This window comes from Carassius auratus, chromosome 16 (assembly GCF_003368295.1).
Source record: "Carassius auratus strain Wakin chromosome 16, ASM336829v1, whole genome shotgun sequence".
NCBI lineage: Eukaryota > Metazoa > Chordata > Actinopteri > Cypriniformes > Cyprinidae > Carassius > Carassius auratus.
The window spans coordinates 6,922,513-6,938,660 of record NC_039258.1 but is presented as its reverse complement, the minus strand read 5'-3'; the positions used below and the strand labels follow the sequence as shown (position 1 = coordinate 6,938,660).

At 34.9% G+C, this 16,148-nt stretch overlaps 3 protein-coding genes across 5 annotated transcripts in view; 2 read left to right on the top strand and 1 right to left on the bottom strand.

The window, feature by feature from the left end:
- Nucleotides 1-1,350: 1,350 nt before the first annotated feature.
- kiaa1143 (KIAA1143 ortholog) lies at nt 1,351-3,573 on the top strand. The gene is made up of 3 exons (XM_026283693.1): nt 1,351-1,550; nt 1,725-1,869; nt 2,795-3,573. Exons 1-3 carry the CDS (start codon nt 1,443-1,445, stop codon nt 2,995-2,997), a joined length of 456 nt encoding a protein of 151 aa, XP_026139478.1. The 5' UTR covers nt 1,351-1,442; the 3' UTR covers nt 2,998-3,573.
- A 388-nt stretch (nt 3,574-3,961) lies between these two features.
- Nucleotides 3,962-11,393, bottom strand: gpd1l (glycerol-3-phosphate dehydrogenase 1 like). Its single transcript, XM_026283691.1, has 8 exons — nt 11,213-11,393; nt 10,644-10,821; nt 10,215-10,355; nt 9,162-9,300; nt 8,960-9,072; nt 7,092-7,328; nt 6,852-6,958; nt 3,962-5,524 (listed from the first exon to the last, which is right to left on the bottom strand). Exons 1-8 carry the CDS (start codon nt 11,254-11,256, stop codon nt 5,428-5,430), a joined length of 1,056 nt encoding a protein of 351 aa, XP_026139476.1. The 5' UTR covers nt 11,257-11,393; the 3' UTR covers nt 3,962-5,427.
- Nucleotides 11,394-12,195: 802 nt separating this feature from the next.
- The window catches only part of osbpl10b (oxysterol binding protein-like 10b), a 41,485-nt gene continuing 37,532 nt past the window's right edge, over nt 12,196-16,148 (top strand). For 2 of the 3 annotated variants that reach the window (XM_026283689.1, XM_026283687.1), the window contains exon 1: nt 12,198-12,640. In XM_026283689.1, coding sequence (XP_026139474.1) covers nt 12,429-12,640 — 212 coding nt within the window. In that variant the 5' untranslated portion in view covers nt 12,198-12,428. Of the gene's footprint in view, nt 12,641-16,148 lie in introns of all 3 variants that reach the window. The other variant, XM_026283686.1, reaches the window with a different exon arrangement.

Here is a 16,148-nt window from a genome sequence, read left to right as displayed (position 1 = left end):
CAGAATCTGACAATTTAAAAACATGGTTCTCAGTAGACCCTTCGAGCCTTTACCATAATTAGCAAAAATGCAGGTATGACTTAATGTATCATCCAGGGATTTTACTGAAATTTTACAATGTTGTTGTACTATGGCATTGTTCTTTCTTTTTATTGTATTTATGGCCTTTAAAAAATATATATAACTGTGCATCTTTCCATTACTGGCTACATTATTATTATTTGTAATGTTCTGTATTTTTTCCATTACCTGATGTTTCCCATGGCTGCACACTAACAATTTAAGCTTCTTCAAATGAATGTGCTGTTTTTACAAGTCTATTGCTGTCTGAATAAAAATGTATGGTTGCATGTGGGCTGTTATACACCCACATAGTGCAGGTCAACTTTCAGATGTGATTTCTGAGTAGAATATATGTTAATATCCTGCTGCTCTCAATAGATGCTGCTTTTGTGGTTGAGTTTCCCTTTAAAATAGAGTCCAGGTCAGTGGTTTGACATACAATAGTCATTTAATAACCAAAAACATTAAAACACTATCAGTGTGTGCATCCTTTTGACTACATTGTTCTGACTGGAGTGCTGGTTCAAGTTTTACTTTGGAAGAATGTTTCAGAGAAAGATGAGAGGTGAAACAAAATTTCATTTGAGATCCACAGCTGCATTTGGTCAAATATCCAGCAAAGCAATTATTATAAACTTGTAAGTAACCGACCATATGATAAAGATATAAAGCAAGTTCTTTGCATTACTATAGGCTCAAAAGTCATACACATTTCAAGGCTTTGCATGTTGTAATATTTCACATTATTTTCACTGATTAACTACAAAAGCAATCACACAACAGAAAAAAAAATATAAGTTTAGCATAGATAATTCTAGCATACAACTTTGCATCATTCTTATTAGCTCTTAGTACTTTTCACAGCCTTTTCTCTTGACTGATTACACTTCAAGCTAGGACAAGGAATTTATGCTGCCTGTATTCTTCTGTCAATCATATGTCTTATCCATATTTTCCTGTGGAGCCTGGGGAGTTGATCCATGCAAGACATAAAGCCCTGTCAGGGTCAAAATGATACCAACCCACCACAGCATGGCATGAGTTTCACCAAAAATCACATGTCCAAGAAAAGTCTGGAAAAAATACATTATTCATAAGGATATTATCATAAAGATATTATGATAAAAACCATTCAAAAATATACGTTTAATTTAAATGTAAGAATTCTGAGCCAGCGAGCGCCTCTAGAGGAAATAAATTGTACCGATAAATTGTTAGCAAGTAATATTTAGGTTCCAATGTAGAAACAGACAACGCGCCGCTGATTGGTCGTTTACAGACGCGTATTGATGAGGTTGCATGAACGCAAACTTTACGCGCCTGTTTCTTGAGTGTTTAGTGTTTGTAAGCCCATTTAGACTGATCTGAACTGAAACACGATGAATAAAAAGGCTAATGTGTCATGGGTGAAGCCAGCCGAGCCATCTTTTCTCAAGAAATTCAAGAACGATGTTGGTTTTAAAGAAGGGCCGACAGTGGAGACTAAAGTAAGTGTTTTAGTTACATTACTCGTTCCTCAGCTAAAAAACAGTGCTGCCTGAACGCAGGTCTACATGTTGTCTCTGTAGGCAGCTCACTAGGTTTTCATTCGAAACATTTATTGCATTAATTTGTGTTGTAGGAAATGGAATACCAAATAAATGTTGCTGTTGTTGTTGCAGAAGCAGCAGATGCCGCAGATGGATGAGGACAGTGGTGGCAGTGATCGGGAGGACGAGATGCCGCAGGTCGTGGTCTTGAAAAAGGGAGATCTGAGTGCTGAAGAGGTTATGAAAATCAAAAATGATACAACTGATTCAGACAAAGGTAATGAACAGATATAAAAAAAATAGCGATCAAACCATATCTTTCATGCAGTTCTTGAGTTTCTCATCATCGACCCCATATATGATGCGTGACCAAAATACTCAAAACGAAATAATTATGTCAATGAAATGACTTTTAACATTTAACATTCCATAAGTAAAAACATTTCATAAATCTAATACTATAAATATTGGTACAGTATTCATATTAATATGTTATAAATAATATGAATAAAAAGCTTAATTTTAATTAAACTCAACTATTTTGGTATTTAATCTTAAAATGTATTTAGTTAATCAAATATGTTGGTCCTGCAGATTTGGTGACTGTTACTCTGAATGTGGTTGGTGAGGGACTTATAATACTTGAGTAGCAATGAAAAGATAATAATTATGCAACCTTTCTGGTCTTGCTGTGAAATTGCACTCATTTTGAATATTTAAACTGCTTAGTGGCTGTTTTTAGGAGTTATGAAATAACTGTTTCCACTGTAGACTAACTAGTAAAGACTACGCCGATACATTGAACCAGTGGTTTGTATTATTATTTAGTATTATAAATCTATAATATTTAACTTCTGATTATATCTGACTTTTTAAATTTAATACTATTTTTAAATCTGTTGGTGATGGATTTAGGTTTGACACACACAGTTTTTTTTTTATTGTATTGTGTGTGTGTCTATATATATCTATATATATATATATATATATATATATATATATATATATATATATATATATATATATATATATATATATATATATATATATATATATATATTTTTTTTTTTTTTTTTTGTACCAAAGGATGGCAAGTAGATTTTATGACAGAGAAAGTAAAAATCACCCCAGTCTTCCCTAATGTTCTGGAGTTCAGCAAGTATAAAGTCATTCATTAAAGTAAATATTTTCATTTTCTACAGATGATCAGCCTCCACCGGATGGGAAGATCGTCTTTAAGAAGCCTGTCAAACGCTCCTCTGATAAATTCGGAGGCATTACTGCTAGCTCTAGCAAGAAGAAGAAAAGTGAGGATGGTGAGAAAAAAGAGTCAAAAGCTGGTGTCAAGGTGAAGAACAACAGCCTGCTGTCTTTTGGTGGTGATGATGATGATGATGAAGATTAGTTTGACAGGGATGTAAGCATCTATTCTAGTCAGATTGTCTTGGACTGCTTTTTGCAAAGACTAATCTGTTCTTTTAAAAATATATATTTCTTTGTGCGTGCGTGTGTGTAAAATAGATGTTTGTGGGATTGGTTAAATCCATGCATCTTATTTGTTATGATATAATTTGATAAAACATGACTCATTATGAGCATCTTTATCAGCAGGTAGGAAGTAACAACATTGATTTATTTTGCATTTTCATAATTGTCATTAATGATACTTTTAAAAGGCTATGGTGATGAGGGATCGAAAGAGAAACAAAAACATCTGGGTCAATTAGAAATGCGAATAAGATTTCAAAGATGCTCTTAAATGTTTCATAGAAATCCCTATAAAAATCCAACAGGATGTACAGATATGGCTTCTATAAAGGAGCTGTTCAGTTTTCTTTTTATTGTTTTAGGTTTTTGTTTTCCAAACAGTTGACACTCAAAATCCCTGATTCTGGGACATTTGAGGTTGTATTTTATTATTAAATACATTTTGAGGAAAGAAAATGCATGCATTCTGGAATAAAATGTTTTTACCACCATTTATCTTGAAAGTTTTTTTAATGTACACCATGTGTCTGTTCAGGAAGGAATGTCAATAATAATGTAAATAGGGTACTTTAAAAATCTTATCAGGTTGAGTAAAATTACACTTTAGGGACTAAATAGAACCAACAGTAGTTGGCACTTAAGAGATACGATAATATATATTAGGAACCGGTATTGCTATAGGTACATAAATTAACCACTATTCATTTTATGATTCCATAAGTCTCATAAAAATTTTAATGGAGTTTTCAGTTCCTTATGTTCATTACTTCTGAGCTACAGCTTAACATGGGACTATTTTATGATACTTTAAGATCTTAAAATTTTGCAATTACAGTGTTGCTTCACATTAAAACCAATATACATACTTAATCGAACAAATATTTAGCACGGAGATTTTTTTTTTATTGGTTAATTTTAAAAGCAGCATTTCAACGTTCAGCCTTGTTGACATTTGTTAGAACACACAACTTGCAAAAACAGTCACATTTAGAGAAGAAAAAAATAAACCTGGACGGGTTCTTATATCAACATGAATACATATATAGTTAATCCACTGGAGTGTTAGACTCAGTACACTGCAACTTTTCCACAGCTGAATACTTGGATGAATTAAACTCTTAGAATAAAGACAACAGGGATAATATGACACACTGTAACAGATTCATGCTAAGAGCTAGTCTCGAGTTAGGTATGACCTAACTGTAAGCACAATATAGTGCCCAAAAGAAGGCCATTATGGATCTAAACACTAGCTGCTCTCGTAATACACTCCCTCATTTAAAAACCACAGATCTTACGAAATCATTCCTTCATTTTTTGTCATTAGTACAACTAAATATTTCATTAGTATTTTAATGCTAATCTTCATAGAAATGTGAGTTATTACAACAAGAACTGTAGTTATGGTAGTTGATCAGGATGCTAAAGCGGTCACTATTTAGGGTTTTCAGTGATTGGGGGTTTCAGTGCATTCTTGAAGCTTAGATATGCAACACTATTATTTTTACTGTAATATGAAAACATTCTATAACATGTTTTTGTAAGTACCGCTGTCTTGAAAGCACTTATGTCTTAAGAGGGGGTTGCTGGGAAACTGAGGTGACTGAGCCCCTTTCATAGAATATGTTGTCCTTTAAAACAAAACAAAACATTTCCATTCAAGTATTGGTTGACCTGTGACAATTGTTCCTGACCAGTGAGGAGTTAAAAGGCATCTTCACAGAAATCTAGTTTTACTTCATCTACCATGACCCAAAAAGTTCAGTAACATTTATCAGAATGAAACCAAGCAGATAAGAACTAAAACAATGAAAGTGTTGTAAACCTAGCTTTTGTCCTTGTGTTAAACGATGTAGAAAAGTTTCCAAAACTGGTATTATGCTGGTTCTACAGAATCTTGAAGATTGTAACAGAGGTGTTCTAGTCGTGTCATGTTGCTCTCAATATGGACGCATAGTGAGCCTCAATGATGAGATCTCTATCGTCGTTAAAAAAAAAAAAAAAAAGAGGCATTTCATCTCTTCTGTCAGTGAGGTGATATTGTGGGCATTCCACAAGAGGGCAGTCAGACAGAGAGAAAAAAAGTCTCAAACAGGACAGATAACAACACAAGGCTTTTCTGAAAAACCTCTTCGAGTACATTGTCATGTATGATAACATCAAAACCTGCTGGGTTGGAAACAAACCCCCGAGTTCAAGCCTAAGCATTAGTATAGAATTGGACCTGGGATAAAGAGAGAACTTTAAAATAGAACATTCTATGGGTAAAATTAAAAAAATGTTGGAGGTAGGACCACCTAACAAAACATAAGAGATGATGGTGGAGAAGGGGGACACTGTGGTACTCTCACAGGTGCTCTGGATGGCTTTGCAGGCAGGTGATCATGTCCTGAACTGGTTTGCCCTCGAAACAGATCTGATAAACAGCCGTGAACAGGGGGAACCTGGAGAATAATGTAGATTTGAGATGTCACCAATTTTGTCCTGACTTACAGCAAGTCATTTAGCCCCCAGGATGCTCCAGGTGGCACTGCTGTAGAAAAGTCAGTCTGAATAAGACACTGTCTGCTATATTAGGAATGGTGCAATGTATCCAGCACTTTCCATAAATAGGATACAAATGTATGTCCTATTGATTTTTCAATCAAGATTCCTGTGAATTTTCAGCAGCCATTTCTCCAGTCTTCAGTATCACATGACACTTCACAAATCATGTTAATATGTTGATTTGGTGCTTTCTTATTATCAATGTCGAAAACAGTTGCTCTGTTAAATATTTTTGAATAAACTGTGACATACATTTTCATTCAGGTTTCAATGATGAATATAAAGTTCAAACAAACAGCATTTATCTTACACAGACATCTGTTGTAACATTTAAATAGCTTTGTCACTTTTAACCAGTTCACTATGTCCTTGCTAAATAAAAGTATTAATTTCATCATCTTCTTCCCCTTACTAACCCCAAACTTTTAAATGGTAGTGAATGCTAGATCATTTTGTTATCTAAGAAAGCATGAACATACCATTAACTAAACATTAGCATTATTAAACATAGCATTAACCAATAATTTAAATCATGTTATAATTTTGAAAATCGATTTAATTGATACAAATTCTGGCACCCTTTTATAACTTCTGTGTTATTTTTTATTTATTTTTTATTCTTACCGACCCCAAACTTTTGCAAGGTAGTGTCTCTAACACTAAAATGTGGGTTTTGTTTTTATAACTTAAGATTTTTATTGAACACTATAATTTGTTCCATATTTATGTTAAAGATAATCCCTACACTCGTTAAGCAAATCCAAGTTCATTGACCAAATACAAAGATATAGAAATATAGAGAGAGATCTTCACTCTGTAAGTGTCGTTCTTCTTTTTAATGCATAATGACAGCCACAGGCGATAAACATATGCATTAAAAAGAAGATTATTTAAAAAAAAAAACAATTCCAGAGTCAGATCTCTTTTGTACAGATTTTATTGCTATAAAATCATGCTAATCAAATCAACATAATCATGCAAAACAGAATCACCTTAACTGTAATCAGTGTTTTAAATGTGTAAAACAAAATAAGTTATTTATTTTATTTTAGGTTTTTATTTAATAGATAAAGTGCCATAATTGTTTGGAGGTGGGTGGAATTGTAACTTAAAGCTGAGTCACCTACCTGAGCATAATTTCAGTAGCTATTGTACATATATAATAATATATGATTATGACTATTAGTTAGAAGCACTGATGAACAAAGAAACGTTTACACATACTTATCCACCAGGCCTTTCTGTTTGAGGATATGATAGACCTCAGCAGAAGTCAATGGTCCCTGAAGCTTTTGTCCATTTAACATCTCCTTTTCCAGTTCCTCGATGCTCTGAAAGAAAAGGAAATCTGTATTGATCTTTTCTGCATCAGCAAATGTGCCAAACGCTCAGCGTCTTCCTTCAATCCATAAAACATTAAATTACATGCCATGAAAGGCTCAGATGGATCGGTTTTCTTTTTACCTTCCCTGTCCTGGCAAAAGCCTCTGCCACGCGCCGGTTTCTTCCTCCGTAGCAGGTGGTGATGAGGTCAGCCACGCCACAGCTCTCGAGGAATGTGGCAGAGGATACAGAACCGTCTTTGCTGAAGAGCTTGGCAAAAGCGATCATCTCCATCAATCCCAGACGAATGACAGCTGCTTTAGTGTTGTCTCCACACTGCAGACCATCACAGAAGCCTGCGCCCACTGCAACAATGTTCTAAAACAGAGTGAAATAAGGATGTATAGAATGTATATGGCACCTTCCATATATATATATATACAGTGGGGCTCGAAAGTTTGGGCACCCTTTGCAGAATCTGTGAAAATGCGAGTAATTTTCAAAAAATAAGAGAGATCATACTAAATGCATGTTATATTTTATTTAGTACTGTCCTGAGTAAGATTTGTACATAAAAGATATTAACATTTAGTCCACAAGACAAAAAAATTGCTGAAATTATTAAAATGACCCCACTCAAAAGTTTGGGAACCCTTGGTTCTTAGTACTGTGTTCTGTTACCTGATGATCCTCTACTGTCTTTCTGTTTTGTGATGGTTGTGCATGAGTCCCTTGTTTGTTCTGAACAGTTAAACTGAGCAGCGTTCTTCAGAAAAATCTTTAAAGTCCTGCAGATTCTTCAATTTTCCAGCATCTTTGCATATTTGAACCCTTTCAAGCACTGACTTCATGATATTGAGTTACATCTTATCACACTGAGGACATTTGAGGGACTCAAACACAACTATTTAAAAAGATTCAAACGTTCACTGATGCTCCAGAAGGAAACAAGATGCATTAAGAGCTGGGGGGTGAAAACTTTCACTATTGTAGTGAAAACTACAATATCTTACTCAGGACAGTACTAAATAAAATATAAAATGCATTTAGTATGATCTCTCTTATTTTTTGAAAATTACTCACATTTTTCACAGATTCTGCAAAGGGTGCCCAAACTTTCGAGCCCCACTGCTGTGTGTGTGTGTGTGTGTGTGTATGTATATATATATATATATATATATATATATATATATATATATATATATATGGTACAAACTGGTGTCCAATCATTTTTTAAGTGACAAAAGCACAAATCCTACATTCTAATATTAGATTCACTATCATTCAAATGTTCTTGAAAGAAGTATTGTATGCTCACCAAGGCTGCATTTATTTAATTAAAACAAGTAACAAACTGTAATATTGTGAAATAGTATTACAGTGAATAATTAATGTTTTCTTAAATTTGTAAAATGTCATTTAGACTACGTTACATGTTGTAATGGTGCTTTTCTGTTGGTTTTTGGAGACCAACAGCCCAAATTCACATTCAGTTTCATTTCTTCTATTGTGACACACATAGGTTTGGAACAACGCCGAGATCTGTCACCATTTACTCACTTTCATGTTGTTTGAAACATATATGTTGTTTTTATTTTTCGCTGCAAAAATATGTTTTGACTAATAATTTTGTCTACTGCTGATTTTTTTTATATGGGCAAAAATTAAACCACGGAATCATTTCTCAAAGTCTTTTGTGTTCCACAGAAGAAAGAGAGTCACACAGGTTTAGAACGACATGAGGGTGAGTGAACAAAAACTTTATTTTCAGTTTCAGATGAACCAAACCTTTAAGCTGTAAATAACCCAAACTATTTGTCAAAGCCTGTCAATATTACAACAATGTATTTACGAGGAAGACAGCAGCCTTATAGAATCTATTGTAAATTCAGCCATGCAAGCGTTTCTTTACACAGAGGTCTGAGTCGTGCCCAAGAAGCCCTGCATCTCAGGTGCCAGAATCAAGATATTTCCTTGGGGATAAGCGACGAGACAAGACTGATATTTACCTTGAGGGCTCCACAGAGCTCTACTGTGTCAGCATCATCCACCACAGTGATTCTGAAGTTAGGCGTCTGCAGGAGCTCTTTGAACAAGAGGCCGTTCTCCAACACCTTGCTGCCTGTGGATCGAAGAAAATATCTGTTGAGTTTGCCTCTGGTGGTTTAGTTGCTAGAATCCAATGCCACCTACAGAACACTTTTCACTCACCAATGGTGCTCTCGCAGAACTTCTCATCTGCCACTTCATTTGCAATGTTGGCCCCCATTAGGACACTGACATCAATGTCCATTTTTTCCCGAATGATATCAGAGATGAGCTTCAATCCTTCTGGTCCTTCATCAATGCCCTAAAAAAAAAAAAAAAAAACGAGTCCATCAACACCAATGTTTTTTTTTTTGTTTTTTTTATGTAGCATCACACTATTTCCCCCTCAGTAGATATAACTCTGGAGCACAGCTGTTTGGATCTTCTTTGCCTAATGACTCAAAAAATGAGGAGGAACACCAAAGCAGAACAAAAATAATAAAGGGGGTCAAATAAGTACACAAGAAATGGGTACAAATCCAAAAAAGAGAACAAACGAACCAAATCTTTTATAATTAAACGGGTAACACTTAAAGAAACTTGGTTACGTTTCAAAAAGAGAAGTGGAAAGGATAAATCTAATTTGGTGAGGTATAACTGCAAAGATGCATCGCTGAGCGGCACAGCCAGTAAGAGAGGAGACAAACTGGCACCAGGAGATAAATTGCATACGAAGAGATTGCCAGCAGGCCAGAGGGCCTTTTTTACCCATGAGTCACTTCACATATGGTGCACTTAAAAAAATAAATAAAATTCCAAAGACGTCTCTGCATTGTTCATTCCCGAACATCCTGTCTGCATGAATGAGGATGCAAAAACAGCCATGGGAAGCATTTTATAGGCACATTAAAGAAGGTATACTATACAGCAATATTATTTTATTTAGACAAATGCTTGATTTGTCATTGATGGACATTTTGTTCCATTTTGTTTGTCCGACATAAAAAATTATATTGTGTAAATAAAATGTATTTGATAAAGCAAGTTAATATTTTTTGAACCAATTACTGCCTAACTGACATCCACTATGTAATTTAAAACTAGGTTATCAAGTTGGTTTCAAAGCTGCTATAAAATCCACATCAGGTTTTAATTAAACAATGACAAAACCTTACCTTGTAAACCCACTTCAAAAAGCATTACAATTATTTACTGTAAAATACAGAGCATTCTTACTTTGATTAATGTGATTCCACGAGCCTTATCCGAAACACAGCCAACCATCTCATCGCACAGTTTCCGGATAAACTGATGAGGGACAACGAAAACCAGGAGGTCGGCTCCTTCTGCGGCTTCCCGAAGCTGCGGCACCGCAACCTACAAGAGAAATCTGACGCTTATATCCACACCCTAGCAAGCTTGACCAAGACTATATTTATGCAGAATGGTATGCAAAAGATGATTTGGTTTCAAATGATAGTAAACAGATGGCAAGCATGCAAATGTTAAAGACTAAAAACTATTTCAAGTGCAATATTTAATCTACACATCTAGATCTTATATCTATTATTATCTCAAGCATTATTAAATAGCAAAAAAAAAAAAAAAAAAATGCAAAAGACATTTATGTACTATTTACTTACAACTACAAGTGAACGGTCTTACCACATTCTCTGGGAGTTTGTAGCCTGGAAGGTACTTGACATTTTCGTGTTCTGTGTTGATGATCTCAGAGAGCTTTTTCTCGTTGACCATTTCTTCATAAACCCACATCTTGACTGTGGTGGCAAAGCACTGGAGTTTCTGTGCATTGGTGCCAATAATTCTTGCAATTGCAGAACCCCTTGGCACAGAAAAACACAACAGTATCTTTAATCAAAATGTCAGTCTGTTGTTAAACAGCAGTTCACTCAGGCATTCCAAGCAGGGGTTACAACTCTGAGAAGCTGCTTTGCCAGCTGCAGTAAAATGACGGTTTTACAGCATGCAGATCTTCAGATCAATGCAGTTAAGTAATTAACCACTTCATTTTGCCCAGAATAATAATGCTTAACATATGGATCTGAATATCAGCTCGCTGTAACTGCTGTTAGTTATAGGGAATTAGACTTGTGCTCCAGTCTAAGCAAGTCATGTCTGAGCTATAACAGTTGGACCACGTCATATGTTCTGTATATTAATCCCATTACCAATCACATATTGATCATATATAATCATTACACGTTCATACTCACCAGTTTCCTGAACCGACAATACATACTTTCAACGGAGCAGCCATAACCACTTTTGCTTTCCACAAGTGGATAAGTGTTTCAAGTAAACAATTTAGGTAATAATACTATAAAGTCAAGCAGTTACTCGGTGGGAGGGAACGTGTTGGTCGCCTTTTGACTGCGTCATCAACGATAGCAGGGGACTCTGGGAGTTGCAGTTTTTCTTTTGGTTCCACAGATTACTTTTCGCTGCCTAAAATAGTCGCTGTAAAAACAGTGAAACAGACAAGTTTATGTGTATACCGCGATTCATTGGGTGTTGAACTAATAATTCACTTATGATTAATTAATTTATGATATTTTATTTATTTATTTATGAGTAAGGCTTATAACTGAATATATTATGAACAGTATTATTCGACAGCGCAATATCTTAATATCTATAATATTAATGCATACTCATAGAAATACGGTATCGAGGACAAAATCTGCATAATGGGGTTTTCTTTATTCTATCTAATCGTCTCCTTTTTTTTAATGTCACTGTTCAAATGCCTTTATGCAGACTTTATTTTAATTTTACAAAATGCCCACCCTTTTAATCATAATTTATTATAAAAACATGAATTGTTGAAGGTTTAAAACTGCGACAATATTAAAAACACGTTATTAAAAAATATTTTTCATGTGTAAAAAAAGAAAACAAAACTTATTACAGTAGTGTAATTTCCTCCTTAAAGAACACATAACATAATACAGAAAAAAAAAATAATTAGGTAGGTAATCAAGATATCTGCAAACGGATAAATATAAATATAAATATTTATATATTTGTATTCATTTATGTATATAAACTGTATTTGTTTCATTTTTAATCTAATATATGTATAACTTAATTTCATATACTTCTGTTTTTTTAATAATTAAAGCTGTTTTTCCGTATGTATGATAATAAGGGGCGTGGATTTACGTTCAACATCATATTCACATTCACGAGCGCCTTTCTGATGTAGCGGCAGCATTCCTGTCGGTGGAGCGCGGGAGGGGAGTGACCACACACTGCTTCCAGAGAAGCCCACTAAAGAGTCCAAGGCAAGCCAGCAAGAGATAAATGAGAGTAATCTCCAGTCACATCCTCTCCATACGATGAGCATTTTCAGCAGTATCTTTGTTTTGCTTTTGAAACTGCTTTGGATTTTGAACCGTCACATTTTATGATCCAGAGTTTGGAAAAATCATGGAAAAAACATTGAACGTGTCGCATTCAGGAAGCAGTAAAGGAAAGTGGTCCGCGGATCTGGGGAATCCCGCACACAGGCAGGCAAGAAGCGGCTCGTATAGTCCCGGAACAGGGGCTATCTCGGACACTCACCCGTCTCAGACCCAAAAGAGACACTTGGAGGGGGTTTTGAACAAATACACCAATTTATTACAAGGCTGGCAGAACAGGTAAAGAGTTTCTGGCGCTTGCTCACACTTGACAACTTTTAAACCCACTGGGGATGACAGATGTTTTTATGATAGATTTAGAGTCTAGAGATTTAGAGGGAATTTCTGATCATATCATTCCATCATTTCCATGACATCCAGTATCTGGATCAAAGAATGAAGACGTCATCTTCCAGCAATAAACAGAACGCGGGTAATTCCAGTGCTTTATGACGCTATAGTTACATGAATGAAATCATGTTTCATCGCTTACATTTGTTACATTTTCTGCCTCTGTTGATGCTGAACATCTGGGCAGCTTTATCCACCCACCTAAAGATCGTGTTTGGTTTTTGTCAGAGATAGCAGTATGAAAGAATGGAATTAATATATTTACATCCATTATGACATCATGCATGAAAAAAATGTGTGGTTAATATATATATATATATATATATATATATATATATATATATATATATATATATATATATATATATATATATATATGTGTGTATATATATATATATATATATGTGTGTATGTATATGTGTGTGTGTAAAGTAAAAAAAAAAAAATGTTTTTGACTCTTTCCATTCACAAAGTGCAATATTTTAGTAATGTTGCACTTTGTATAATCTGATTAAATCTGTTGAGATGGAAGATGGAGATCTCACCCCTTAGTTTGCCTACCTGTTATCTAAGTTCTGCAGTTATGTAATATTCTCTTATGATTTGATTTATCCTACAAGCTCATTGCAGATTTTTATAGTATAGTAAAATTGCATTAGTAGGAAGGTTATTTCTCTACATAATAACACAAAATCTAGTCTGAGATAATAAAGGTCTCCTGCAAGACCAACATTAGTGATCTGAAAGGTCATGATTTCATGATATTGTCCTCTGTTTTAAAGCACCTTCCCTTAATGAAAGTGTCTATTTGTAGTCAGGAATCTAAATGTACAATGAGCTCTCTACCAGCTGAGCTATGCAGAAACACTCCAAAGCAAGAGGCTTTCGTTGAAAGCGGGAGGATTTTTGTTTTTGTCAGATTTCATGGTTGTGTGTGCTGCAGTGTTGAGTGCAGCACAGCCCACAGATAAGGCTCTTTCATCTGGGAGAGACTATGACTCATCCGTGATGGGAAATCCCTCACATCCATAATGTTGTGCTCATTCTGTTGCTTAGTCCAGCGATCGATGGAGGAACGGGCCAAGCATATAACGAGCATCAGTACCGTAGGGTTGCCCGCTCTCCACAATTGCTCAGAAATAGCCCTCACGTTAACCTCAGCACTAGTCACTGTTTAGTGCTTAATGATTTGTGGGTGTGTGTTTGAGAGAGAGAGAGGTTTCCACACCACTCAATACTTTGACCTGATGACAATTGGACCTCGGAGAGAATGACTAACTGAATAGAACCGCTAAGGGAATGACTCTCACAGATTTCATTAATTCACCACTGAGCATTAGTTACATGTTAGCACAGTTAGAGATTGATCATGTCACATAATATGGCAGGGTATTCTTTGAAGTAGAATGCATTTTGAAATAACACTGAAATAGTCTTTACTAGTGTTTTCACGGTGCCAAAACTTCAGTATTCGGTACCGATACCAGTGAAAATCCACGGTTCTCTGTACCAATTTCGGTACCAAAGCAAAACACAAAAATATGCTAATTAAAAAAAGAAAAAACACTTTTTATCCCATTAAAATAAAACCAATGCCATTCTTTATATTTATTTGCAATTATGTTTAAAGTTTTTCTACAAGTAATATAATTATGAAGAACAGTAAACAAGTTTTACCCAAATTTAATTTGTCTTTTAATTAATGAAATTTAAACTTTTTTTTAATAAATAAAGGGGATTTGCTATTAAAATGTAAACATGGAAGAAATATTGTGTGATTTATTTCTTTACAAAATAAAGAAAAAAAAATTCTGTGACTGTCCATATTAAAATGTAAGTTTCATTTTCATGACTGGATTTTGAGATTCCGTCCACGTTTTCTGCTTTGTGGAAATCAAAGTGTTGTATGCATCAAGAACCGGGTTGACTGGGTTCTCGGTACCACCGGTACTTACAGAAACCTGGTACCGTCACATTTTCATTTTTTTAGTACCGACTTGGTACCGAAGTACCAGGTCTTTTGACAACACTAGTCTTTACAACAGTTTTATTGTATTATACATTGTGCCATACCAGCATATATGAAATCTGACCACAAGTAAGAGTTTATATCCCCTTTAAATTAAGTTGATAAAAAAAAAAAAAATGTTATTAAAATATACAAATAAATTAAACAATTTATATTTTTTATTTAGTCATTTAGTCAGGATTATTATAGTAATGTGTATTTAATATGATGTTGAATTATTGTAATATTATGCTAATATTTATTCTTTTTTTTTCTTCTTTTTTTTTAAGGACGAGAGGAGATATAACACAATGTCTTTTTTTGTATAGAATCATACTGGGGGATGAGGTTATGTAATCAAATGTCACCAAAGGTCCACAGTGATCATCTGTCCTCCGCCATCAAAAGCAATGCATTTGCTTCCTCTTTGATCTTCATACTTTTAGCTGCTTTTTAAAATAATGACGTGTCTACCTTTCAGAGACCCCATCAGAGAGACCCTGGAAGTGAAATAGGCAGCACATCCATTTTTTACTAAGAGAGGGTGACTGTTGTGTTATAGCACCCAAACTGCATGATTACAATCCATTCCCTGCAGAGTTACGATCCCATATAAAGCACCTCTCTGGCTCTGAAAGTGGGGAACCAGAGGTGGCATGTAATGCATCACAAATAATGAGGAAGGAAAAGAGAGAGATAATAATGGCCACCGTAAAACTCTCATGTGCTTTTTTGATTTTGGCCAGTTTTACTAACTGTCTCTAATCATGTTTTCTAAGGCAAGCATCATTGGTACTATTGCTCATACTTTTAAACAAACCCCTTAAGTAGAAAATGTTGTCATATATTGTAACTCTCACATTTCTGTTATGGACATAAATAAAAATAAATACATAAAAAGACTTTGTATTTTCACCTGGCATATATTAAAGTGGATGGAATCCACAAACTCATAGCTACACACTGGCAACCAGCAAAAGCATGGTAGTAACCCCATGCCGACACAGTAAAACCACACAGATAACTTTAGGAACTGCACAACAACGCCCTGGCAACCAACAAGAACAGTGCAGTTAGTGCTGAAATGATTAGTCGACATTACCAAAAAAAAAATACATATATTTTTGTTGCCGAACAGTTGCTTTATTTAATATGACCTATTGTAAGGGCCTGCAGTAACGCAGTTTGACCACTGTGGCACAATACTGTAATTGAGCCCTCGCACATATAATCCAACCCCCCAAAGAACACTGTGCTTATGAAAATATCTTGGACGCTGTTGCCAAGTCTATAATTACTAGGGGGAGTGGGGGGTATGCTTTTAGTCGTTTTTAGCCGACGGTATTACTCAATATTTGAACTAATTGCAAAAGCTGAATAATTGATTAA

Coding starts and splice junctions, on each gene's coding strand:
- kiaa1143 (XM_026283693.1), top strand. CDS start 1,443: ATGAATAAAAAGGCTAATGTGTCATGGGTGAAGCCAGCCGAGCCATCT. Junction 1,551..1,724: donor GGCCGACAGTGGAGACTAAA/GTAAGTGTTTTA, acceptor TTGTTGTTGCAG/AAGCAGCAGATGCCGCAGAT. Junction 1,870..2,794: donor TACAACTGATTCAGACAAAG/GTAATGAACAGA, acceptor CATTTTCTACAG/ATGATCAGCCTCCACCGGAT.
- gpd1l (XM_026283691.1), bottom strand. CDS start 11,256: ATGGCTGCTCCGTTGAAAGTATGTATTGTCGGTTCAGGAAACTG. Junction 10,822..11,212: donor ATTGTCGGTTCAGGAAACTG/GTGAGTATGAAC, acceptor TTCTGTGCCAAG/GGGTTCTGCAATTGCAAGAA. Junction 10,356..10,643: donor ACAAACTCCCAGAGAATGTG/GTAAGACCGTTC, acceptor TTTCTCTTGTAG/GTTGCGGTGCCGCAGCTTCG.